The sequence below is a fragment of the Ixodes scapularis genome, unplaced genomic scaffold (genome assembly GCF_016920785.2).
Source record: "Ixodes scapularis isolate PalLabHiFi unplaced genomic scaffold, ASM1692078v2 PGA_scaffold1__304_contigs__length_218370807, whole genome shotgun sequence".
Taxonomy (NCBI): Eukaryota; Metazoa; Arthropoda; class Arachnida; order Ixodida; family Ixodidae; genus Ixodes; species Ixodes scapularis.
Window position 1 is genome coordinate 83,002,611 of NW_024609846.1, and position 24,952 is coordinate 83,027,562.

The 24,952-nt window shown below is 47.9% G+C and overlaps 2 protein-coding genes across 3 annotated transcripts; one reads left to right on the top strand and one right to left on the bottom strand.

The window, feature by feature from the left end:
* Nucleotides 1-290: 290 nt before the first annotated feature.
* On the bottom strand, nt 291-4,278 carry LOC121836096. The gene is made up of 2 exons (XM_042290814.1): nt 3,419-4,278; nt 291-735 (listed from the first exon to the last, which is right to left on the bottom strand). The coding sequence occupies exons 1-2, from the start codon at nt 3,872-3,874 to the stop codon at nt 529-531; spliced, it is 663 nt and encodes a 220-aa protein (XP_042146748.1). The 5' UTR covers nt 3,875-4,278; the 3' UTR covers nt 291-528.
* A 425-nt stretch (nt 4,279-4,703) lies between these two features.
* LOC8026371 (protein DDI1 homolog 2) lies at nt 4,704-24,157 on the top strand. Of its 2 annotated transcripts, XM_002403439.5 has the most exons (8): nt 4,704-5,198; nt 7,341-7,493; nt 8,282-8,408; nt 15,003-15,130; nt 17,042-17,170; nt 17,870-17,973; nt 18,091-18,274; nt 23,686-24,157. In XM_002403439.5, exons 1-8 carry the CDS (start codon nt 4,943-4,945, stop codon nt 23,832-23,834), a joined length of 1,230 nt encoding a protein of 409 aa, XP_002403483.3. In that variant the 5' UTR covers nt 4,704-4,942; the 3' UTR covers nt 23,835-24,157. The 2 variants fall into 2 exon arrangements, with proteins under 2 accessions (XP_002403483.3, XP_029835044.3); XM_029979184.4 differs by lacking the exon at nt 7,341-7,493 and having other exon boundaries at nt 4,732-5,198.
* Nucleotides 24,158-24,952: the final 795 nt, after the last annotated feature.

A 24,952-nucleotide genomic window follows, 5' to 3' on the forward strand; every position in this document is an offset into this window, starting at 1 on the left:
TTCCCACATCGCACCGGTGCATGTGAAAAGCACCAGCTCTTTTTTGGTAACCTTCTCCACGCTGCGGAGAAAAGCCAGTGCTCTCGCAGTTAGCTTTCTTACGTTGCTCTGGTGCACGCAGAGAAACACCGGGCATTATTTGTGGAGTGATCAGAAAGGAAAAAAGGGGCCCATGTGCGCTAGCTATTGTTGGGGCAGGATTGATATCAAATGCAGTGTGTTGATGTAACTACTAAGGTATAAGACAAATTGGCACCCCACCAAATGTAAGTAAACAACATCAAACTCGATTTGTAATGCAGAACAGTTTATTCACATTATAACACAAAATTCCGATTCCCTCGAAGCACTTCAGATTCGGAAAGAATCATCGGACTGTGCAGCGCCTAGTTGTTGGTTTCTTCAGAGCCAATTTACACAAGTAGCAACTTGCCCAGTTTTCAAGGGGCCTTGTTTTTGGAGCCTTCTTGTTACCAGATGTGAGGCCCACAAACTTTTTGCTATAATTTCCCCAGCCTCTTAGAAAGACTATGTCGTCAGATTAACAAAACTTTGCTGGAAAAGTCGGAGAATTCTGAAGAGACAACATGGCGCAGTCAATAGGGCACCCTTGATGGTCCAGCCGTCCCACGAGCGGGTCCCTGGCATTGCCTCCTTGTGGTCCTGCTGGATCTTGGCCCTGGCCATCTTCTCCAGCATGCTCCGTACTTGCTGGCCCATGAACCCAGCGAGGACCTGCACACGGTACTTGACATTAGCACCAAAGCTGATTGTTAGCTGCAGTCACCTCACTTGTTCAAATTGTTAAAGATGTTGCCTTGAAGATTTCACAGAAAAGGTGCTGCGCCTTTAGCTTTACATACAAGGCACCTATGCCAAAACGTCTAACTGGGACCGGTTGGCATCTCGACTGGTTACAACTGGAACTAACTGGTCCCAAGTTGGAATTGGCTGTTATCAATAGGAGTGCAACTGGGATCAGCTGAGGGGTCAACTGGCTTGACTATGCCCAGATGGGGAACGGGTAGCGGTAACTGGGACCATTTAAGGAGTTAACTGGTTGGAGGGATTCCCAGGGGAAGTTTCAATTGTTTTCCCATTCCCTGTTAGGGTTCACATGCCGTGTCCATTTCGACAAGATGGGGGTGTATTGATCTTTGCTAGTGAAGGAAAAAAAACTTAAATATATAGATTTACAGAAATGGATAAACCTTTAATTACTAGGTATACATTTATGTATTTAAAAAAATATGTCAAATTTTAATGTACATATCCTTTTATAAATTGCAATATAATTAGTGGCATAAAAAATATTTACTTAAATCAACATTTATGTACATGTATAAAAATGTATTAAACATTGAAGCAAAGACCTACTCCCTTTTTTTTTAAATCGGACCCAGCAGGCCGTTGTGACACGCATGCGGATTAGTTTTGCGCGTTGTCGACAGATGGCACATGTGACGCAGTGAAAAATCACCAATCATGATTTTTAACGATGATGAAGTTGAGAGGCTGAAGGTACAGAATATTACAGTTGAGAAAGCTAGTAAATACAAGTACCTAGGAGTATGGATATGTGATGGTGCAGAATATCTCAGTGAGCATGAAAAGTATATAATAGGTAAGGGCAACAGAAATGCAGCTGTAATGAAAAATAGAGCACTTTGAAATTACAACAGGTATGAGGTGGTGAGAGAGATTTGGAAAGGGGTCATGGTGCCTGGCTTGACTTTTGGAAATGCAGTGCTATGAGTGAAATCCGAAGTGCATGCGAGACTAGATATAAAACAGTGCAGAGTAGGTAGGCTGGCTTTGGGGACACATTGCAAAACACCAAACCAGGGAGCTAGTACAAGGAGACATGGGATGGGCGTCATTTGAGAGCAAGGAAGCGGTGAGCAAGATAGAATTTGAGGATTGGTTGAGGCAAATGGATGGGTGGCAATGGGCACAAAAGGTTTTCAGCTATTTATACATGAGGAGTATAGATACAAACTGGAGACAGTGCACTAGGGAGTTAGGAGGACAGTTTTTAAGGCTATAGTGGACTTAGGAAGAGCAGGTGTCAGTTAAGGCCACAGAAAGAGATTGGTGGCTAGAGAGAATGCAGACAAAGACGGCTCTGGAAAACTATAAATTAAACAAAACAGTTATTGCCAAAGAAAGCATTTATGACCATTCTAGGGAAAGCTCATTGTTGTTTGAGGCGAGGACGGGTGTACTGCAAACCAGAACACACAGAGCGAAGTACCAGGAAATGGATACAGTGTGCACTGCTTGTGGAGAGGAGGACGAGACGGCTGAGCACTTGATACTTGATATGAAGAGAACATAGATTTAATAAAGTCATTGGGTTTTAGAAACAGCGAAGGAACAGTGGATTTCAAGACAGTAGAGATTACCAAGCAAATATTAAGTGAATGGTGGCAGAAGGCGAGAGAAAACTAGGTATTATCTTGTTAACTGATGGCAAGGGTGTTTTGTTAACTGATGGCAAGGGTGTTTATAGCCTCACTTTCTTTGCAGTGCGGAGTGAATATAGCTTTCACCTTTAAATATTCTAAGCTTAAATGGTAAAACAGAATGGCTAGGTGGCGTAAGCTACCGCCCGATCCAAAGGGCTCAGCCGGATTCGTCCATCCGTCCATCCAGCGGTCGGTAGAGAAGGGAAACCATCGCCAAAGTTGGTGTATTGATAAACGTGTCGTTATGAAAATGTCAAAACCATATCTGCGCTTCTTGCGACCCAACGGTGAACTTCGAGGGCAGAAAGATGCAGTTCAACGACCGGAGGGCAGCCAGGGAGAAACCAGACGGAAGAGAAAACAGCCGCGGAGAGCACAATGGTAAAAATGGCGGAAAGTCTACCCGAACTGGCAGCTGTTGTGACACAAGCAATTGGAATTGTTTGATTGTAAGGTGGGAGCGCAACCGCATCCTATCAGGACTTCACCTGCGCAACGCGGAAACACGGGTGAGCTCCTTTCTTCACGCGATGGAGAGAAGCTAGGGACGTCGTCACGGGTGCTGACAGACGCCAGCGGCTAATCTTTCACCTCGCACAAATACTCGCTCTGAAAGGGCGATTCAATCGTCGCAATTAGCTAACGAGGCAACTGAAGCGGTCCTTATAGCTACGCTGTGCTTCCTTCAATCCGGAAACGTGAACGTCACCGAACCTATTTATTTTCATTCTCGGTTTTTGACAATAAAGACTGGTCAACCTTCCAAGTTGTGCCGTGTTTCGTTGCTGGAGTTGGCACCGTTCTGTCAACCAGTTGAATCCAACCAGTAATTTAGCTCGCCACGTGCGCAGGTCAATTTTCAGTTCCCCTTTTTACGGTGAGCCTTGCAATCGTAGCCGCCTTATATTCGCGCTCTTTATAGTGCAGCGACATAACGCACGTGTGCATACCTCGTTGCCGATCCGGTTTGGGTGGACGCCGTCGCGGTGGATCCACTGGTGCCACTCGTCAGCTAGCCCGTCAAGGAACGTGAACCCTTCCCTGCGACACAACTCTCGCAGCAGCGAGTTCACCTCTCGGTAACGGTCATTCGAAGCCTCGATCTCTGCAGCGTGACTACGCTGCCATTCCAATGAGCAGAACCTATTCTCCCGTCTCGGAAGAACGGCAGAAAAGGCGATCTGCATCATTGGATTGCGTTCACAGATCTGGGCAGCTAGACGACGATATTTGTCGATGTACACGCTGGCACTAATATGGGAATTATTAGTGTCAACGTGTAGGATGACAACATCAAAATCGGGTAGCTTCTCAGACACCTGGGAAAACAAGTGCTCGATTCTAATACCACTAAACGGCGCAACCTCAACAGCCAACCGACTATTCAATGGCAAGTACTTCACCATCGAATCGCCGGCTACCAAAACTCGAGGCACGCTGGGGGTTCGATCAAAGCTAAAATACAAAGAGTAGCACTAGATACGGAAAAATGTATTGCTAAAAAGAACAAGACAATGCTAAACAAAACGCTTCAAAGAGTGCGAAAAATCAGTCAAAATAGCTTGCGTGACCGCAGCCGACAGCAGCGCGGCCAAGACCCGACCACAGAAGACTACAGCGGCAGACGCACATGGTCGGCCACATGTCATAACAAAGGCAACATCCGGGGCCGGGGATGATACGTTACTTCCGGCGTCGAAGGAACGATTTCCACACAGCCGTCTTTCCTCCGACGCGACTACGTCACTTCCGGCGTCGGAGGAACGATTTGCACACAGGTCCCACTCCTCCGACGCCCGTCGGAGGAAGCACTTCCAAAAGTGTAATTTAAAACTTTTTTTTTTTACTTTTAGGCTCTTTAGCGCCAGGATTATGTCGATAGTCATGGTGGCCACTAAGTAATGAGGTGGGTTAATTAGTTATACCAAAACTAGTATAACTAATTCACCCATTGCGTCACTTTGAGTTACAGTTTCCACCACCAAAAACACAAATATATAAAGTTAATTAAACAGTTTTAGAAATTAGCTAACTAACTGACCTTTTCGCCTCCAGTAGGCCCAGTGCTAAGAAAAAAAAAAAAAAACGAAACCCTAGCGCTTTAACGCAAGTTCCCTTTCTTGAAAACACCCTGCATTGGCCCAGGTGCCCCTAAACAAAATCAAGAAATGCAGGAGAAAAGAAAAGAGTAGATTAAGAAAATTGGGAAAAGAAGGGGGTACATTAAAATAAAAGTAGGAGCGGAGAAGTGGGGGGTTCCAGAGTGATGTGGTTCCACCAGGTTCCACGTGGGTTCGACATAAGTTCAACAACGGTGGTTCGCGGAATCGCCAGCTGCCCAGCTGCTTTGTGCCTCTGCGCGCTACTGGCAGCCGCACGGCGAGCGTAAACAACAGCGTGTGTGCGTGTGTGGCTCCGGCATTATTATAGCATTATTGTTTTGGGTCTGCGTCAGTTCTTTTCTCGGCGGCGGCATGAAGTTGACGGTGACGACGCTGTCCGGCGAGCTGTACATGCTCGACGTCGGCGCCGAGATGGAGCTGGAGAACCTCAAGGCACTCTGCGAGTACGAGTCGTCCATTCCGGCCCGGGAGATGGTGGTGATGCACGAGGGACGGCCCTTGCTGGACGACAAGCGCTCGTTGTCGGCGCACTCCATCAAGGACGGGGACGTGCTGCTCATTCAGCACCTGGTTCCGCCGCAGCCGAGCCAGGCCTCCAGCAGTTCGGGTGAGGGGTCCCGCGGCGTGAAGGGCCGAGCTGCGGGGGCGGTGCCCCTCGGCGATGCCGGCCAGTTCCGCGCCCCAGCCGATGGCGCACTCTCATTTTCCTCACCAAAACACGTCGAACGATATCTGGCAGTGTTGGGACTGAGCGCAGATTCCCACGAAAGGTAGTAAAGCAGCTCGTGGGGAGAATAAAAGGTGACTTCGCTGTCGTTGATTTGTAGTCTACAATCCGCTGCGTCATTGTTGTGATGACGCGTTTTCATAAACTTCCCCTGAAAGCCGATATACGAACTCGGCTTCGGGCGATGGTAACCTAATGCCAAGAAGGTTATCTAACGTCCTTATTTAGCCAAGCGTAGGAAATGACAAAGTGATAAATAAGTGGCGGCAAAGGTACGTGAGTGCCACTATGTGCCAATTTCTGCTATGTCGCTCTGAGCGAATACCCAGACATGTCAGGAATTTCTACTAAAGATTTGTTGCTTCTTAGGCCGCGTGCAGAGAGAACTGCCGAATTATCGACGTTATCTTTGAGCGAATGCCTATTTCTGACGCGGAAGGTGATATCCTTATCGTTCTGTTCGCAACCTTTCCATACCTAATGCCTCAGCGAACTGCTAATGGTTGTACCCCCCCCCCCCCCCCCCCTTTAAAATTTATCACTCCTCTTTCGCAGTGGTTCCAGCTGTTACTGTACAGTCTGAGGACTGATCAGGTTATAAGCTGCAGTCACAGTGCCGGGTTAGTTAGATGTTGGTGTGAACTGCAGATGATGCATTGCATGGCATTTCACTTGACGGGAGGGGGGGTCCTTCTTTCGACATTCCCGGTCGCAGGTACCCAGTGAAATGCCAGGGCAAAAAATAGGACCAAAAAAGTGTGCTGGCACAATCCCTGCTGAAGGCCATGGTGGCGGTGGTTCTTGAGGAGTGCTTGCAGCTTCGGGAGGGACACTGCCTTTTTGACTTGCGGTGCCTTGAAAAAACCTCTAACAGGCTGTCCCCTTCATTTCTTTCCTGTAGCAGTAAGGTTTCGACTCGTCACAGAGCTGCCGCGAATGTAGTTACGACAGCCATCCGTTTTGCCATAGCATGCCCCACACCCTGCAGTTCGCCGGTCGACGAAGTACGAGTAGCTAAAGTTAGAAGCAACTGCGCCCGCCAGGAAACAATACGACAGCCGCTTATCCCTGCTATGATTTTTGTCGCCGTGTTGGGGACATCCTGGTGTGCCAACCGGTGTGTTTACCATCCTGTCCCACCCGTGCATCGAAAGCGGTCAAGGCAACGAATGACATCGCAAAAGCTGGAGTGTCATGTTGCGGGACATCGCAGTTCCGGCGGCTGGCACTAGAAGTACCCGCAAAAGGCATGAGCGAACGCGAGTGTCGTCTTAGTCGCGGCGTGTCCACTCCCGGCTTCCGAACCTTCGATAGACGGTCGAGCTAGAGAGCGACCTGCAGCAGAATGGGTGTCTGTCACATCTACCGCCGCTGCTGCGACACTGCCGGGCTTGCGGATGGCAACGACGTGACACTTCTACGACATTAACAAGCGTTAATCGAGGGACCGCTTTTTTTGGACGCGGTAAACACGCCAGTCAGATGCGTTCCAGGCACCGTAACATGGCTGGACTGACCCCTGCTAGAGTCACTGAATGTTTCCAGAGCACTAAAACTCCCAGGCTCGATAGCACCCAAATGGTGGCTCAATCTTTTCTTCTTTTTTTTTACTGTGGTCACCATGAGCATTTGGAAAGCATATTTTTGCATAAAAACAAATTGAGAAAGAATTTTTTCTTGGGAACTTTTATCAAAGATTAGTTTAGAATGACAGGAGTGTGATCTTTCCGTAAAATTTTAGTTTACACAGTTTTTCGGCTCAGTCAATAATCTTTTTATACAACTGTGTCTTACCAGTGATTTCAGGTAGCGCGTCCCGACCTGGGCACTTCCTAACTTCGGTGGTAATTTGTGGCCTGTCCACTTGAGAGATGGGGTTGGCATCCCTGAAACCCCTTCCACCAAAGATGTTTCAGCACCAAAATGGTTGGTAAAAGCTAAAATAGGACAGTCGCAGTGGAAGCTATCGAATGCGGTACTCTGGAAACATTTAGTGACTCTAACCTTAGCATGCCCTGGCAGGCACTGAGCTGAGCCTGGGCGGAGGAGCGGCCACCCAGGGGGAAGAGGACCCGGCCTTCATCCGGGACATGATTCTCAAGAGCCCTGAGCAGCTGGCCCTCCTCAAGCACAACAACCCCCAGCTGGCCGACGCCTTGCTCACGGGAGACCTGGGTAAACGGTCTCCGCTCGGTTGCCCATTTCTGCCGCTGCAGTCTCCAGACATTTGCATAGTGTCGGAATTCCTGGGGTCTCTAGTTTTGCCGTCATCTGCCATCAGTGTCATGGAAGTAATAACTAAAGGGCGGCGCCGCCTGCAACCTCTCGGCCCGTCGTTGCTTTAAGGCTCCGTACAAGCCGCATCTTGGAACTGCTTGTGGAAAGGTTCGGGAAAGCAGAGAGAGAAAAGTAACTGAGGAAGAGGTTAGGACTGAAGTCAGCGTGGTATCCTTGAAGGCCTTACCTTTTTTCCTCTAAGAGACTTCTGAATGTGAAAGGGATCATTAAATTTTATTTTGCTTTGGCCCAGTTGTGCTCAGAATAAAGCGTGAAAGAGGAATCATCTGTTTATATACAATGGTTTTGGCATTAACTGCCCTGATGAGGATCGCTTTCCTGCTCATCTAGGGTACTGTTTTTTTCCCTCACCCGAACTTCTGTGTTCAAGGCCCTTCAAACGTGAGCAGGAAAGGTTATCCCTTGACGACAGGTGATCCTATTGGTAGGGCTTGCCGGACGTTGAGCACTAAGAGGCTGTGAGCCTCAGAGCAAGCAAAAAGGAAAAAAAGAAAACATGATGTTCAATGGCCACTGGATATTGCTGCATCATATTCAGGTTCTCTACCACCAGTTTCCGTTTCATGAACCTTAAGATGGGTTGTGTCCTTATGGAGAAGATTGCCCTGCATTGATCTCAAAGCTCTGCAAACAAACGGTGTATGCAGCTCAGTTGTTTTTTGCAGACACATTCACGAGGGTGCTCAACGAGCAGCAGAAGGAGAAGGCCGACCGGGACCGGCACCGCATCCGCATCATGAACGCAGACCCCTTTGACCCAGAGGCGCAGCGCCTCATCGCTGAAGAGATCAGGTACCACCAGCTTTATCAGCCAAGGGGGACGGACAAGCTCCATATTACCAGACCATTTCTCGGGTTGGGGAAGCTGCCTGCTTACCTGGGAAGGGGTTTTGAAACATTCTGTTGTGCTGGATCTGACCGGCCATTCGCATCAAACTTGTAAATCATCTGCCACGCACTCACTGTGCTGTTTGCTCTTTGCCTCTGCTCAGGACTTGGCCAAGAACGTTGTACAGTAGACTCCCTTTAAGACGAACACTAGGGATTCTAAAATTTTTTTAGACTTATCAGATGTTCGTTTTAACAGAAGTGCCCTAATTATGATGCTGGGCATGTCTAAATTGCTGTCGACCAATAAACACAGAATGTAAAGGCCTAAAATGAAGAGATACTTAAAAAGGGACATTTATTTGGCTCACCATGCCAAAAGAAGAAAAAAAAAAATGTTAAACACAACACTAGGGGGGGGTACTGACCCATTCGGTGATTTTTGACTGCCTCCTCCTCTGCGCAAATCGGTGTCCAGCGATGAAACACGACATCTGGCCAATGTTCCTGAGAAAGCCTTCAGAACCTTCCTGTTCAGTAAGAACTGCAGTAGCACACTTACAGCAGCATCTGCTGCATCAAATGTCACTAATGCATACCTGCCAACTCTTCTGAATTTTTCGTAAAATGTACAAATTGGGACTAATTTTACGATTTTACGAATCTTGTTCCAAATTTTATGAAAAAAAACAATTACATATATAAAACAATTTTTTAACAATTTCTTTTTTTGTATAATTGTTGCTGGTGGTATTTTGCACTGCCACAAGAGAGGGATAGGTACCGTCCACGGCAGCGTCATGGTTTTTACTATCCATCTATCCAGTGGCCACGTATCCAAACCAATCCAAAGCCCAAAGCCTTTGTTCATGTGTTCGGCGGCGCACGTTGGTTCGGCGTGTTCAGACGTGGTTGGGCGTCTCTCTTTCCGCAGGTTTTGGCCAGTTTCGAGGCGAGAAGCGCAGCTTCTGTGTTTGTTGCACATGTAATCGTAGCATTCCCCTGGTCGCAATAGCTTTGCGGCGCAACGGCGAACTCCAAACCTCAAAAGAGCAGTGATATGATTGCTGCGCCAATTGTGCCAAACTGCACCAAGGGGCTAACCCTGCTACATCCTGCTATATTTTGCAAAAATATGGGTAATCTGCACCAAACCTGCGCCAAAAAACCAATTTTGGTCGCCGTTCAAAACCGAACTAAACTGAGTACCGTAATTGAGCATGCGTGGGTTATCTGGCGCAAGCGGCCGCCTGACACAAAGTACCCTGCATCAATTGCCCATCCAATCTTGCATGGTTTTCCTGCCGTCTCGCATTCTCGTCGTGTCCCGTCTCGCGTCTTTTTTTAAACATTTTCAACGATAGACGCGGGTGTGTGTGGATGCTCTGACGCTAGCATGCCAGGTACCAGCCGTGCTGTCGTGCTGTGAAACGATACAATGTTTTTGCGCGGCAGGAGTTACTTTCTGAGCTGAAGCACTCGCTCCTGAAAGCAACGGCCGTGGGAAAACTATATTTGGTCCCTGCCTTTTAGTCACTGTGGTCGCGCGACGTTTGGTCTTGCAGTCCCCCACATCGCTGCAGATATGGCGCTTTCTAAACTGAAACTAAATACTGCCGCATGTTCATCGACATTCCTTTTCTTGTTTTAATCATACGTTACTAAACAAATCCCTCTTTAACTCAGACTGTTGTGTCGAAGTATTGTTAACTAGGTTTCTCTCGGTAGGCTTTCTTTCGAGAGCTATCCCGGTCCGTGAAATATCTGCCGCGAAAGAAAGTTGGTGAAGAGAAGTGAGCTAAAGCGAAGAAGGCAATGTCTGCACGCTGAACCCGCGCAACGCGCTTGTTTGTCTCAAGTTCGGTCGTTGTGCAAAGCGCTCCAAGAACTTTTTGACCCTGGCTCACGACGTCTTGCATCAATGTGCTCAGGTCCTTTTTTTGTGCGTTTAGCTTGTACCTTGTTTGCCGGCCTGGCAAGCGCACGCCGCTGGACTGTTTTTTTCTCGTATGCTCGACAGTTACATTTTACATACAACAGTAAAACCTCGTTATAACGAAGTTGAAGGAGCGATCATAATTATTTCGTTATAACCATTAGTTTGTTATAGCCAATGTTCATTTCCTCCCTATTTGCAAGCAAGGGGAATTATGATTGCTTTGTTATATCCATTAGTTTGTTATATCTAGGATTCCGCGTTTTCGGTTTCTATTTTTTCAAAATTCGGCGTACTTTTTTCGGTGTTTATTTTAAAATAATATTTTCGGTTTTTTTCGGCGTATATTTATTTCCACAAAATTTTATCGGCTTTTTTCGGTGAATATAAAATAAACACCAACGTACACCGGATATGATCCTCCTTGTAGCTCTGATATTTGTGATCACTCAAAGAATAGCGGCACAGATGCATTGTAAAGAAATTGACAAATTATTTGGCAAATGTTTGCAACTGTAAAAGAAACAAAAAAAAAAACAGCAGAAGTACAGACAAGGTATATATGAAGCCTATGCCCAAAATACATGGAACTTTACCTTCTGCACATCCGGATTACGTGATCTTATTATAGTACACAGACGTACTTTCGCATGTTCTTGTGGATTCGCACTCTTTATTTACTGTTAATATGACCCTGAGCTTCGAAAATGCTCTCAGAACGCTAACACTGGACACGGGCAGGCTGATGAGATGGAGCGCTGCCTGAGCCAAGATCGGCCGATTAATCAATTAATTGTGACCACCAAAAGAGACACGGTGCGACGTTTTGAAGCACACCACCACATGCAGAGCTTGCATCAAGTCAGTCTTCCTTACAACAAGTTTGAAAACATGTTCGTACACAGGGGCGGATTTGGAGGGGGGTCCGGATGTCCTGACCCCCCTCTTGATTTCTGCATGTGTAAAATTTAGGGCGTAAAACGAAGAAGAGGGGGGGGAGGGGGGTTCCTAAACATATGCTACGCTGACCAACACCTGACCCCCCCCCCCCCCCCTCCCCTCAGGAAATACCTGCATCCATGGCGGAGTCATGGGGCATTTCGCACATCACGTCTCTATTTATGATGCGTACATTAAACCAAAACGTCGTGATGGCATCCGTGTATCCCATACATTCGGACTCGTTTCGATAGACACTGTCGTTCCACTTTTTCGCCACGGCTCTGCGGTACGAATGAAGGTCAATGTGACCTTTTCCGGTTAAAACTGAATTTTAAAAAATGGAATTGACATTTTTATTGGTTTAAATCGGAAGTGCCGAACCTAAAAACTGACCTTTTTCGGTTAAAACCGAATTTCTGAAAATGGATTCGGCGTACTTTTATCGGTTTTTATCGGTTTAAACCGAAAACTCCAAACCCTAGTTATATCCCATTTTGTTATAACGAGGTTTTACTGAATATTGGGAATCATTTGGCAACAGAGCGGAGTGGCGTGGCTTCGGTTTAGATCGAGCAGCCGTTGTCTCCACTCGCGCGACGAAGCACGTGCAACTGCAAGCCTGCCTCAGTTGCCCTCACGTGCATGGAACATGATTGCATGACAGAGGCACCAGCCGGGATGCTTGCAATCCATGTTTTTGCGTTTGCTTACTTTTGACGAAAATCTGGCACGACGGGAATCAGTAAAATGGTGGCAAGCGGTTTTTCGGAATTGCCTCGGCAGTGCTAACAGCACTGTACACTTGTGGGATCTCTCAGCAGTAAAAACTCAAACAGCGAGTTCTGTCACAACATGTCACATCAGAACACAACACAACACAAAGTGCCCTTTGTTTGTACAGCACTTAAAACAAATATTTTTATTTTTCTAAGAATATCTGCTCCAAAAGCCACTTTTGCTGCTCCAAAAGCCACTTTTGCTGCTTTAAAATACTGTTTTGGTTGCTCCAAAGGCCACATTTGCTGCTCCAAAACACTGTTCTGGCTGCTCCAAAAGGTGCTCCAAAATGGCTTAGGCCAATCACATCACTGAAAGAGGTACTTTCAGGTGTTCATGAAGCCCTACACGTCGAAATTCCCGTGCTTCGTGCCGTATAAAAAGGGCGAGAAGTTTGGATTCTGTAACACGTGCACGTGTGATATAAGCGTTTCGCACAATGGCAAGGCTGACCTTAAGCTGCACATCGCTTCGCTAACCCCCCCTCCCGCGGCCGCGGGAGTGTTTTTGAATTCGAAGGTTGGCAGGTATGCTAATGGTGCTTCCGGAGCAACGTCTTGACTGTCGTCTTCGTCATCATCGCGTTTTCTGGCGGCTCAATCACTTCCCCAGTCAAAGTTTTGATATTATCTGCTCTGCAAGTAGCCTTAGAGTCATCCATAGCAATGTATGCCGCTATGTCCAACGAAACGCCGCTACAGTTCAATGAAGAAGCTAGAGAGGCGTCCTCTGGTTCAGTGTCTTCCTACAAGTCCTCACCTCACATGGGGCTTCTAGTGAGCAGCTCTGCTTTATAAATCCAGCATGGCGGAAGCAGTTTGCAATTGTAGCTTCAGTGACCTGATCCCAGGCATGAGACAGAAGATGGAGGGCACTCAAGAGATTCACTGAGTACTCTTTGCCATTTTTCATGCACAGAAGCATTCGTTGAAGCAGCGATTGTCGATAGTGCCCTATCAGAGAACTGATTACCCCTTGGTTCATGGGCTGCAGTTTTGGAGCTGTGTTTTGGGGCAAGAACTCGAGCTGGATAGCCGAAAGTCCGCTGACCTTCCCATGCCCGGGACAGTTATCGACAAGGAAGAGGACCTTCCTCTTTTATTTAACAAAGCGGCAATCCGCCTCGCGCAGCCACTGCTCAAAGAGTGCTTTGGTAGTCCAAAACTTGGAGTTGGCCTATAGCTCACCGGCAAAGTTTTCACGCTCTGGAAGCAGCATGGAGACGGCCTTGCCGATTACTACAAGTCAGAGCTTGTCAGTCCCGCTCATATTAGCACCAACAAGCACGGTAATTTGCAGCTTGCTGTGCTTGCCTCCGGTGCACACGTCGCCGGCATACGACAGCGTTTTCTCTGGAAGAAGCTGGTAGTACAGCGCAGTTTCGTCAACATTGTAGATATCACCTTGTACTCTTCTAGCAAGTGCGTCATCTTCGTTAGCCTCCAGTCGTCACAAGCCGCTTTATCAACGGCCGCGGCCTCTCGACGATAGGGCAAAACACCAGTCCGTGTCGCTTTCGAAAGCCATTAAGCCAGCCATCGCTACGTGAAAATTTATGTTCAAGCGCTGTGGAATTTCCTCTGCCTCTGCCTTCGCGCGCAAGACGGTTCCATTCACGGGCAAGTTGTCGCCCCGTGCTTGCCGAATGCACGCGATGAGAACTGCTTGCCGGTTTTCATGTGCGGCTGTGCACATTCTCTTTCACTTTGGTGCGAAGTCATTATCATTGTAGGCGTCTAATATCTTCTTTCCATCTTTTACTATGCCTGATAACATACTTTTGGCTTGCCAAACTTGCGTGCAATTGCTGTCTTCAACAGCTTTGTGGCTTTCACCTCCTCGAGTATTTCCACCTCCCTTGCCAGCGGGAGAAACTTGCACGTCCGTTTTTCCATTTTGGTTCAGTCCAGCGTCAATGGCTGAGCATAGAGCTGATGTCAATGAAGAACAGACCAGTGGAGCGGGCAAACTGCCGAGCCAGGAGGCGAGTCTTCGTTGCCGTTGCGTACGTAGACTCGTCAAGTGAAACAGACTGGGGAGTTTAGTTTAGTTTACACTGTAATTCGTGTTCAGGTATGCTCTCGTGCACGCGGTGCCTGCATGTTTCTGTCTGCCGCTCCTGCACGGCCCGACCACCCGTATCCCTCGCCACTCCAGTGCCCTCCTCCTCCCCCCTTCCCGAACACCGCCGCAGCGCAATGTGAGACGTCGCCGTTGGTGCAGTGCCATCGCGAAGGGGACCTATGGAAGTTTGAGTTCACCAGAATGCGCGCGCAAAGCGGTTCATGTTAAACTATTTTTTTTTTGCATTGCGTCTATAGGAAACCAGCCAAATGTTCTTACTTTGTTTGGCATATCCGAAAATTCTGCTTAAGCGAATTCGCCTTAACGGGAGTCTACTGTATTTCTTTTCTTGGGCTTTCCGGATGCCACAAACACGTCTGGCATGGTGTTTTGCTGGAAGGACATTCCCCTCGTTCAATTTGATTGCATGCTTGAAGATTTTATAAACAGTGCCCTTTCTTTACAAGTTCTCATATTATTTTAGTGTAAATTATATACCAACATCTGAGCATTCGGAATCTGAGTAGGCACGATAGGTAACCTAGTGTGGAGCAATCTGACCATCATTGCCGTTGCACCATGGAATGCTCAATCACTGCACCAACCACCTGTAAACATTGAGTATCTTAGATTCATTTGATGAGTATGACTCTTTCTGAAATGTAGTTTTTCTTGTATAGCAATTGCATTGCTTTCTGATATCTGCTTTGCCAGCTCTGCTAGCATTCGCTCCCTTCTCTTTACAATAAAGGACTGTTGAGAGAGAGACCAGACAGACAGACAACAGATGTTAGTGTGGAAGGTGGCTTGGTGCTGAGCGTACTGCTGGATTCATGCAGGCAGCAGAACATTGACTCAAACATGGAGGCAGCCATGGAGTACCACCCAGAGAGCTTTGGCCAGGTGGTGATGCTGTACATCAACTGCCGCGTCAATGGCCACCCCGTCAAGGCCTTCATCGACTCAGGCAAGGACTCGTCCTTGGGCCTAGCACATGACGTCGAGTTCCTCTTTTTAGGGGCGAAGCTCCTTAGGGTCTAGCCTTGTTTGTCCGGCATTTGCCCTCACATCGATCTTGCTGGTGCTCTTGCTCGTGAGCTAATGTGCTCAGGTGCTCGTGTAAGGCAAAAAAAAATGATGAAAAAAAAAAAAACGGTTGCGCAGTTGACAGGATTTGAACCTGTGCAAGGAGACCCCAGTGGATTTCTAGTCCATCGCCTTAACCACTCGGCCACGATTGCGAGACGAGTAGGGGGCTCTGAGATGTGGTAGTATCTCAAGAGCTGGGGATGTCATGGATAAAACGTTGCATGCCGCCGCTCAACGTCTATACAGGAGAGGGCGCTGCGGTCAAATGCGTATATAGTCGCGTTAAACTTTGCATGCATTGGCTCAACGTTTATAGACGAGAGGGCGCTGCGGTCAAATGCTCAAATGCGTATATAACCACGTTCCATACCACACATTCTCTTTCTGGCATGGATGAAAACGAACGAAGGCTCGGCATGCTGCGGCTCAGCGTCTACGCCAGAGGTACACAACTAAAAATTTAGGCGGGCCAAAATTGATTTTGTCAAAAACTGTGCGGGCCGCACCTAGAGCGACGTGTTGCACATCTTGGCTGCGGTCAGGCTTCCGATATGTGTCATCTCACTCGTGGCCGTCATCAGCACATCTCGCAATGTCATGTCCGTCAGGGAAGATTGAGGGCGGTTCTTGTTGATAGTCATCAGTGAAAAGGTTTGCTCACAGACATACGTGCTCCCGAAATGTGACGACAATTTCTAGGCGTGGTCCACCAGGTTTCCGTACTTGTTCTTGTCCAGGCTTTTGTAAAACTCATGCAGCTGAAATTCGAGATGAATAGTCTTCAGCGCCGGTGGACACTGGAGGTCGATAAGCTCCAGTTTCATCGTCGGATCACAGCCCTCCACTCCGATGATGCGACCCCTACCTATCCCAACAAAAAGAGAGAGGGTTGATAGCATCCGCGGTGAAAGAGGGAAGGGATCTGTTGAGAGAAAGCAACAAGTCTTCGGGTTCCGTGGACAGACATGTTGAGACAGATGCGCACCATGGACAGGGAGAGTTGCACATGCTGTTTTATTGTTCTCAGCGGGATTAGTGAAGAGGGAAAATTTGAATTGAGCAATCGTAGTTACTTCGCCGAAGACAGAGAAGTAGGTCAGAGGGTTTCACAGCTGCTCGCCAAGCGGAGCGGGCGCTCAATGGATAGAATGGCATAGTAAGCGAATTTCTGTGCTGAGCGGGGCCGCAAGCCGCTAGAAAAGCGCTCGCGGGCTGCATGCGGCCCGCGAGCGCTTTTCTCTTGCGCTTGCGGGCCGTATGTTGTGCACCCCTGGTCTAAGCAGACAAGCACCACCAGAGCTTCGCCCCAATGAACATCATTCACCACGTGGAGATGCGGTTAAATTTTTTTATTTGTTTTACCATAGTGCTGGAGTGTGTCTCCGACAGACGGTCCTACCACATCTTGTTTTGTCCCCTCGACAACTTCGGGCTTTATTGTGATTTTGGTAGTCGCCCAGAATCGGGGGTGGATGGGGTAGGTGCTTATCTTTGCTGTAGCTTATGCAGGCGACCAGTTGACATTAGTTCTGTTGGCCGTGGGCTGGGTTGCCTGTGCCTGCTCGTCTTTCACTGCCGGTTTTATGATCAACTGCCAGGATTGGGGTGACCCATAGTATTTATTACCTGGCAACTCCCTCGATGAACTCTGTTGCCGTTTCGGGCACGCTTTGACGCGCCAAGCACACTGGACTAAGCTGCACTCTGGGTGCCAAACTGTGATGAAGCAGACATTTCCAGTTGGCGACGGTAGAGCTGTGATGTGTGCACCTGCCTACCTGCATCCCAGGTGCCCAGACGACCATCATGAGCCAGGCCTGTGCAGAGCGTTGTGCCATCATGCGCCTCGTGGACCCCCGCTGGGCTGGGGTGGCCAAGGGGGTCGGCACCCAAAAGATCATTGGGCGCATCCACCTGGGTGAGTGGTGGGCGTCCGCCCAGGTGATGTCACGTGGCGCATTGCCGATGACTGCGGTGTTCACGGGACTTTGGCAATACACTCGTCCAAGTATTGATTCTGCATTAGTATCGACACTGGGATTCTTGAGAATTTATTTTCGGCGACAAAAAAAACTTGGCAGCTAATTCTTAAATTAGAATATTGCAACATAATTTCGATCAAAGGTGTTAAATTCTGGTGCTAGCTTATCATAAGTGAGGACTCTTTATTTGTATGCCAGACGAAGAGAATACTTATCAAAATGAGGATCATCCCGCCTGCTTGTCTGCAGGTCCTGGCAATGCATTTACTGATGCAGGCACTTGAAGACACTGATTTTACTCTAGAAAGATTCTACTCTGCAGCCAGTGCATCATTGCTTTTGGTGCACAGAAAAGATAGAAAGTTGTGCACAGAAAAGATAAAGAGATGGTGTTCACTAATGTGAGACTATGCGGAACCACTCGTGAAATATCGGCCCTCGAATGAGTGGGAACCCTAGTCATGGCCTCGGAGATTGCCAGTGTGCACGGTTTTGCTCTCCGGCAATCTCAGAGGACACGTCCCGGTGAACATTTACATCTATTGTGTTCCAGGAACATCTCGATGGGCGCCAGCGATGCCAGGCATTTACTAAGAGTAGTTTCCCTGTGCGAACCCTTTGTCCTTCTCCTGCAGTGCAGATAGAGATTGAGGGGGTATTCCTGACCTCTTCCTTCTCTGTGCTGGAGGAGCAGCCCATGGACATGCTGCTCGGTCTGGACATGCTCAAGAGGCACCAGGTAAACGTTCCTCAGCGTCCTTGCAGACGCGTCTGATCTCGAGCGGCACCATTGAGATTGTGCGAGCTTCCTCACGCCAACAACCTGATTGGGCGTACCGACGGGCGGCGCGTGCAGTGCCTGATCGACCTGAAGCGCAACCTGTTGGTGATTGGCACGACGGGCACGGAGACCCCGTTTCTGGGCGAGGGAGAGCTGCCGGACTGTGCCCGCCTGCAGCAGCTGCTGGCCTCCCAGAGCTGCTCAACACTGCAGGAGCAGGAAGAGCTGGCCAGGGCCCTGTCCTCCTCCTTGCAGCCAGGTGCTGCCCGGGGATTCTTCGGCTAGCCTGCCCCATTAAACCCCGCCTGCATCTTGCCTGCTTCTCTCTTTCTGTCTGCCTGTCTGCCTGCATGCATGCATGCTCTTGTAAGACACATTGCCTCTGTCCCCCCGCTTTTACTTCGGCACATACTTGTAAATGAGGCAACCTATTTCATGCGCAAGGCCCGCTTATCTTCTTTCCTGTCCATGGCACGTAAAGAGTAGTTGCAATCTGCAAAGGGAGACGAGCGAATGACAAAGCACACTGCAGCTCGGAGAATGTGTGGCTTGCGCCGCAGAATATAACAATCATAGTCTTTTCTGGTTTCGATATGGACAGATGGTGTATTGGTGTGTGCATTCATGCCTTATGCACATTGAAGACCTTGAGTTTTCATTGTATTGCAGTTGCCAAGTCGCCCCTTTGATGGAGACACGTTCATGGCAAACTTCTTTCCACATTGTCTCATCTTCCATGCGACTTGTTTGACTTTGAAACCAAAGTTGTAATCCGTGCTTGGATTGTGAGCTTGCTAATGGTATGTATGGTAACTCGCTGCACTGTTTATTGAGTCTCAAATGCGATCTGCACTTCGTCATCTGCCAATCTCCTTTTGCAAATTTAACACTTGTTTCTACTGCATGCTGCTCCAGAAAGACGCAGTGGACTCCGTATAAAGAGCAGCTTGTTTTCCGAACAAATATAGCGGTACCTTTTAAGCTGATGCATGGATGGTGACAGTCACCTACTGGTAATCGCTGCCTAGTGGGCACTGCTCGAGATGCTGCAAATCTGCTGTGCATTGGGAAGCACTGATTGGGATTGTGCCCTCACAACTTGAGGTGTTTTTGAAAGTACCTCCTGCTACGTTGCACCGACCCTGCCGAGTGGCCATGTTTTATCTGTCATACTCATAACTAACAGGGTCCGGCAGTGTAATACATCCACGCAGACGTTGCACTATGCCACACTTGAGCATGCTCCTACCGCAACCTTTCCATTCCTCTTTTTTTTTTTTTTTTAACTCTGTCAACAGTTGCAGTTTGTTGGATCATAAAAAAAAAATCCTTTGGGTGCTGTCCTTTCCTAGAATTACCTCGCACTAACCACTAATTTCTGAAGGCTGCTAAGACCCCCAAGCCCCTCCCTTGGAAAGGTGCCTTCATCTAGAGCTGCAAAATGACTAACCAAAAATATATACCTGCTTAAAGGGACACTGACAGGGTATTTATGTTTGCTGAGGTTTTTATTTGTACATGACACGTGAGAGCCCAACTACCCAAACACAGTTTGCGGCTCAAAATTTGTTTCCTTTTCGCCCGAAAACTACCGATCGAGAACTGGCCGCTTTGAATTGCGCTCACTCTCTTCTCTGTGGTCATGTGCCGTTTTTTTTTATGGTTTAGACACAACCACCAAATATAATCAAAGTTGGGGTTATCGAAAGCACACTCAATAAGAAAAAGAAATATGACACCCATTTTTTGTGGCTTTCTAAAAAGCTGCAAATCGCTGATTAACAAAAAAAAAAATGTTGCACAGCCACATGACTTCTGGCAACGCTCTTCTCCTCTATATTTATTCTTCCTCCCCAGTCCAGTTTCGGTTTCGAGCAGTTGCGTTTTTTTACCTTATTAAAAATATATGTGACATACCAATTGGGTAGTCTTCTAACACCATTATGAATCGGCTAAGGTTGTCAGTGCCTTTTTAAACAACTGTAACTGTAATCAATTAGCCTACTTATAAGTTGCAGCGCATGTGAGCAGACCGTAAAATCAGGGGGTGGGGGCATTGCTCATAGCCATGGGCCGCATTGAAACAAAGCACGGAAGCATGGGAAGTCGATTGCAAGTTAGAAACTGGCTACTAGTGTATTGCAGATAGTGTAGTAGCCACCCCAGCTGACATGCTGCTTCTATGGCAGATTGGATATATAATCGTGGTGTCTGCCTGCTCGGCCACTTCCTCTTGGGGCATCTCGGGGTGGTCAGTGTTACAACGTTTGAGAGGACGATTATTCTTCCCGGCCTGGGTCATTTAAGCATTGCTTGATGTTTGGAGCGTGGCTCTAATGTGCCTAACTCTTTACACAATCCTACTCGATGCCACAAGGCCAGACTGCCATCAAAGCTGAGCAAAGCTGCCAGCAATGAAAACATAAGAATCTCCTATTGACAAGAGCAGATGCCAGCAGAATGCAGTGCAGGGTTATCATACTTCCAGAATTAAGACAGAAGCTTTTTTTTTTTTAATTGAATTATGAGTTCCAGTTTAATTGCAACACTCAGAAATTTATCAAAACATACAATTGTGTGTATTAAGTCATATTCTAAAATTCCTTTTGTGGAGTACTATTTGGTTTATCTTTGATCCCATTCCTGATGGTACAAATTACACCGACTTGACGTAACAGAAATAATTTAATCGGACGTTTCGTCCCATATGGGAGACATCATTAGTGAAGCCAAGAGGCAGCAATGAGAGAGATGCCAACCTAAAGTCCTATTTAAGGAGGTCCGCATACATTTTGGGAGGGGGGCCACGGTTGTAGTTGCAAGCCGATGAGTCACTATGGATGCACCATAATTCCAAGGATCTCCCTGCGAGCGCGGAGCCAGGCAGACCGGCTCCCTCGTAAAATCGTAAGGCACCATAAAGTCTGTGGCAATCGATCGTCTCATACGCGTGATGCTGAAAGCCCGAACAGTAACATTTTGCAAGGGCATCCATAAGCTTGTGCCACGTTTTAAATTTGTGCAGCAATTACGTGAAGTAACTCCAGTGTATGTGTAAAGTTTGGAAATATTCAGACAACCTTCATCACTCCTTTCCTTTACCTGGTTCGTCGGAGGCTGGAAAGTAAAAAACAACCGCATCTTCACGTGGTGAATGATGTTGATTGGGGCGAAGCTTTGGTGGTGCTTGTCTGCGTAGACGCTGAACCGCAGCATGCTGAGCCTTTCGTTCGTTTTCATCCATGTCACGCTGCGGTCAAATGCTCAAATGCGTATATAACCTCGTTCCATACCACACATTCTCTTTCTGACATGGATGAAAACGAACGAAAGGCTCGGCATGCTGCAACTCACCGTCTACGCAGACAAGCACCACCAGAGCTTCGCCCCAATCAACATTATTCACTACGTGGAGATGCGGTTTTGTTTTTGTTTTTTTCCTACACGAGCACGGGAGCACGAGCACCCGACGCCAGACATTGGGCAGACATACGGACATGGGTAGACCCTAAGGAGCTTCGCCCCTAAAAGGTTATGCCAGGCTGCAGTGTGATATAACCCATTTTTCTGGAGCGCACAGCGTATCGCTATTCAATTCTTTTTATGGGAGAGGTGAGGCGGTAGCTGGGCACTGTAGAAGGGCCGCTAGTGCAAGGATGAGCTCCGTAGAAAACTGAAACCTAGAAATGCGTCCGACTTGAGCAGGGTTTCTGAAGGCCATGCCCCTCTTGAAAAGCTGTACAAATAAAAAAAATATGGTTTAGTGGTTTTTAATGCGAAAGCATTAACTCTCCCATGGAGCAAGCCGACGTTATTAGCTTTGAAGCCGCATCAAACGGCAGCTAAATTTCCCTCTCCCAATGGAGCGAAGTGAAGCCGCGATGTGAAGCCTCCCAGCTTTGAGGCCACGCAAAAAGCCATGCAACACGACTGATAAATTCACCTCTCCAAAAGTGAAGCCAAATTCTGATGGATAGGCTCCCATTGGCTGGTGTGCGTCATGACTTCAAGAAACGAGGCTCCTATTGGCCGCCGCGCGTCGGTTTTAAGGATCGCCACCTCATGCTGCTGCGGGCCCGCACCGCCATCGCGCCAGTAAAAGGAATCGGCTGGCGGCGAGGCCTCCAGAGCGATAACACGGCCAATGTCAGCGCAGCGCGATCACTTCGAGAGCGCGCGCAAGAACAACATTCATGCTTTCGCATTCACAACTCGTAGGAAGGGCTTAGGTGTATCTCGAGCCTTTTGGTTATGCTTAGCAAGTTTCTAATTACAACCATGTTTATTTTCAATAATTCATAAGTTAATTCGCAAGTTTTAGTCAATTATATAGGTAGTATTTTTGGCCAATCCCCATGGCTGGCAGTTTCTTCTTGTGAAATTTTTTTTTTTTTTTTTTTTCAACCGTTATATTTTTTAGGATTTTTTAAATGCTCTACCGAAACACCTACAAGTCAAACCGACTATATCGAACCCGTTTACATCGAATTATCCCTTATATGGGACAATGTTTTTGAACAGTAATGTTAGTGATAATATATAGCAAAAACTACGGTTACATCGAACAAAATAGCAGCCGCTACCGATATATCAAACTGCCAAGAGCGCCGTTTTGCTCTGCAAGCTGGCTTTCCCCCAACGTGCGCGGCCGCATTGAGGGAAAACCAGCTTGCAGAGCACGCTGGTGTTGTCGTTTTTTTTGTTTTTTTTTCTATTTTTTTTAGGCGGCCGCGTCGAACGCCAGGAAAAAAATACACACACGAAAAGAAAAAAACTTGCGAAGGGAGTGGGGAGAGTGTGCTCCGTTGGGGCAAAGGCAGCTTGCTCTGCTAGCTGGCTTTCCCCCAACGCAGCCGCCCGCCTGCCTTGGGGGAAAGCCAACTTTCAGAGCAACACTGCGCTGTGCAGGAGGTGCTCCTGCTCGGACGTGCTCCGTGCTCTCGGCATAGTTCGGCGCTAATGCGTGAATATAGAAGGCAGCGGCCTCAGCATTTTGGAGTCCGTCGGTAGCGTAGTAAAATTTCGTTATCGCGGATGAAATGAAGCAGCAGCAGCAGAAGATGCAAGATTATTTCATTGTGTAATATGTCAGCAGAAAGGGGATTTTTGAGTCAGTCACTAAAACTTTTATATCGAATTACCCGCTATATCGAACAGGTAGACTTTTTTTTGCGAGTTCGATATAAACAAGTTTGACTATGTTATTACATAGTCACCATCACTAGACGCAGCACTGTCAGCCTTCATGGTATGGCTCGTTACCTTTCTGTGGTGTCGTGGCTCTCCAGGGTCAGTAAGGATAATTATTACAGTAGTATTTACCAACAGTACTGCAATCAACCTTTCAAAGAGGAAATCCCAAAAGGGACGACGCCGAGCAACGTGCCGCCACGATTACCTCCAGTTTCCTGGCTGTTTCAAATGTTTGCCATATGACGATTGTGGATTCTCTGCCAATATCGTAAACATCCTCTTTTTTGTGTTGCTGTGTCCAACTCACTATAGGGAGACTTGCACCAGCTATCCGAATCTGAGAACAAATTGAGGACACAATGGTGGCGTCCAAGATCCCTGCGCCAAGTGTCCCTCTTTTGGGCTCTCTCCGTTTTGCCGGGGGCTCGTCGACTCTGGGCAGTGGAACTGCTTGACGCAATGTGTGTGCCCGTGCAGGTCCCCAGTGGTCCAAGGAGCTCTCGGAGCTGGAGGCCATGGGCTTTCCCCGGGACATGGCTGCACAGGAACTGCAGCGTGCGGGTGGGTCCAGGGACCAGGCACTGGCAGCACTCCTCGCAAAGTCCCTGAAGGGACCAAACTCCTAGGGCCCCTGCGAGGGACGCAGCTCCATACGGAACCTGGCCTTGCGCGCGATCGGGGCCCCCGTGGGGATCGGGCCCCGCGTTGGGTCTGGTTCCCTGTACGGAGACAAGGTCTGGTCTGGCTCGGGACGGGATCTGGCCAGATCCAACCCTACCACTCCTCGGTCTCGCCCCACCACTCCTCGGGGGGGACCCGGATGCACGAGACTGTGCTCAACTAGCAACACTCTTACCACACTCGGCAGTGCCGCTGTTGGGCACGAACGTCGCTGCGGAGCAAATGGAATGTATAAATAAAGTTTGTACGCATAATTTTAATAGTAAAACATGCCGTTTCAGTGTCATTGTTGATCTTGGTTGCATTTAGCAGCCAAGATTCCTGTACCAAAATATTTTTTTACTTTTCAACTATTTTCTTTTTTTTTTTAAGATGAGCTTCCTAGCATTGATGCCACATGCCTTCCAAACTAAGATGTTGAATGTTTAACCTGGGGAAAGGTTGGCCTGCCTTCAAGATATTGCAGCATTAGGATGAGCACTTTGGTGCGTGCACTATGACTGCTAAACTGGGGTCTTATATAGCATCCCTCTATTTTTTAAATGTCGACTGTGTATTGGCACCACGGAGATGCCAATATTATGTTAAAAATGGTGTCAATGCTCCAGTTGAAACAAATCAAACGATTAGCAAATTGCACCGGGTGGATGTTTCCAAAGCTTTCTGGAACGTCGTTATGTCGATTGTCCCATAAAACCAACGCTGTTCGGTAATTATGGTGCCAAGCTATGCGCGCGCTCATGCTGCCTGTCTAACTTGGCCAAGCTGGATTTTCCTTCTCTTTTGCACCAATTCAACTCCAGCAGCTGGAGTACACGAAGGAAGAGGGGGAGAGGGGTTGAGACCAAGATGAGGATGAGGTGGTCAGTGGTTTTGGGAACAGGTGAGCCACGTGGCCTCTGCTCAAGTTGCCCAACAGTAAATGCATTGATGCCACCAAGTGGCAAAGCTCATAACCATGCCAGCCTCACCGTAGTCTTGCACATGCAGGACAATTGATCTCACGAATGTGCCAGAGGAACCAGGCTTCCCAAGACTCGTTGCACTCTCCAATGGCTGCTCT

Excerpts from the sequence above, each read along its gene's own strand:
- LOC121836096 (XM_042290814.1), bottom strand. The coding sequence starts at position 3,874 with ATGGTGAAGTACTTGCCATTGAATAGTCGGTTGGCTGTTGAGGTTGCG. Across the intron at positions 736-3,418 it reads CAAACCGGATCGGCAACGAG|GTCCTCGCTGGGTTCATGGG; the intron begins GTATGCACACGT and ends TACCGTGTGCAG.
- LOC8026371 (XM_002403439.5), top strand. The coding sequence starts at position 4,943 with ATGAAGTTGACGGTGACGACGCTGTCCGGCGAGCTGTACATGCTCGAC. Across the intron at positions 5,199-7,340 it reads CCAGGCCTCCAGCAGTTCGG|GCACTGAGCTGAGCCTGGGC; the intron begins GTGAGGGGTCCC and ends ATGCCCTGGCAG. Across the intron at positions 7,494-8,281 it reads CTTGCTCACGGGAGACCTGG|ACACATTCACGAGGGTGCTC; the intron begins GTAAACGGTCTC and ends TGTTTTTTGCAG.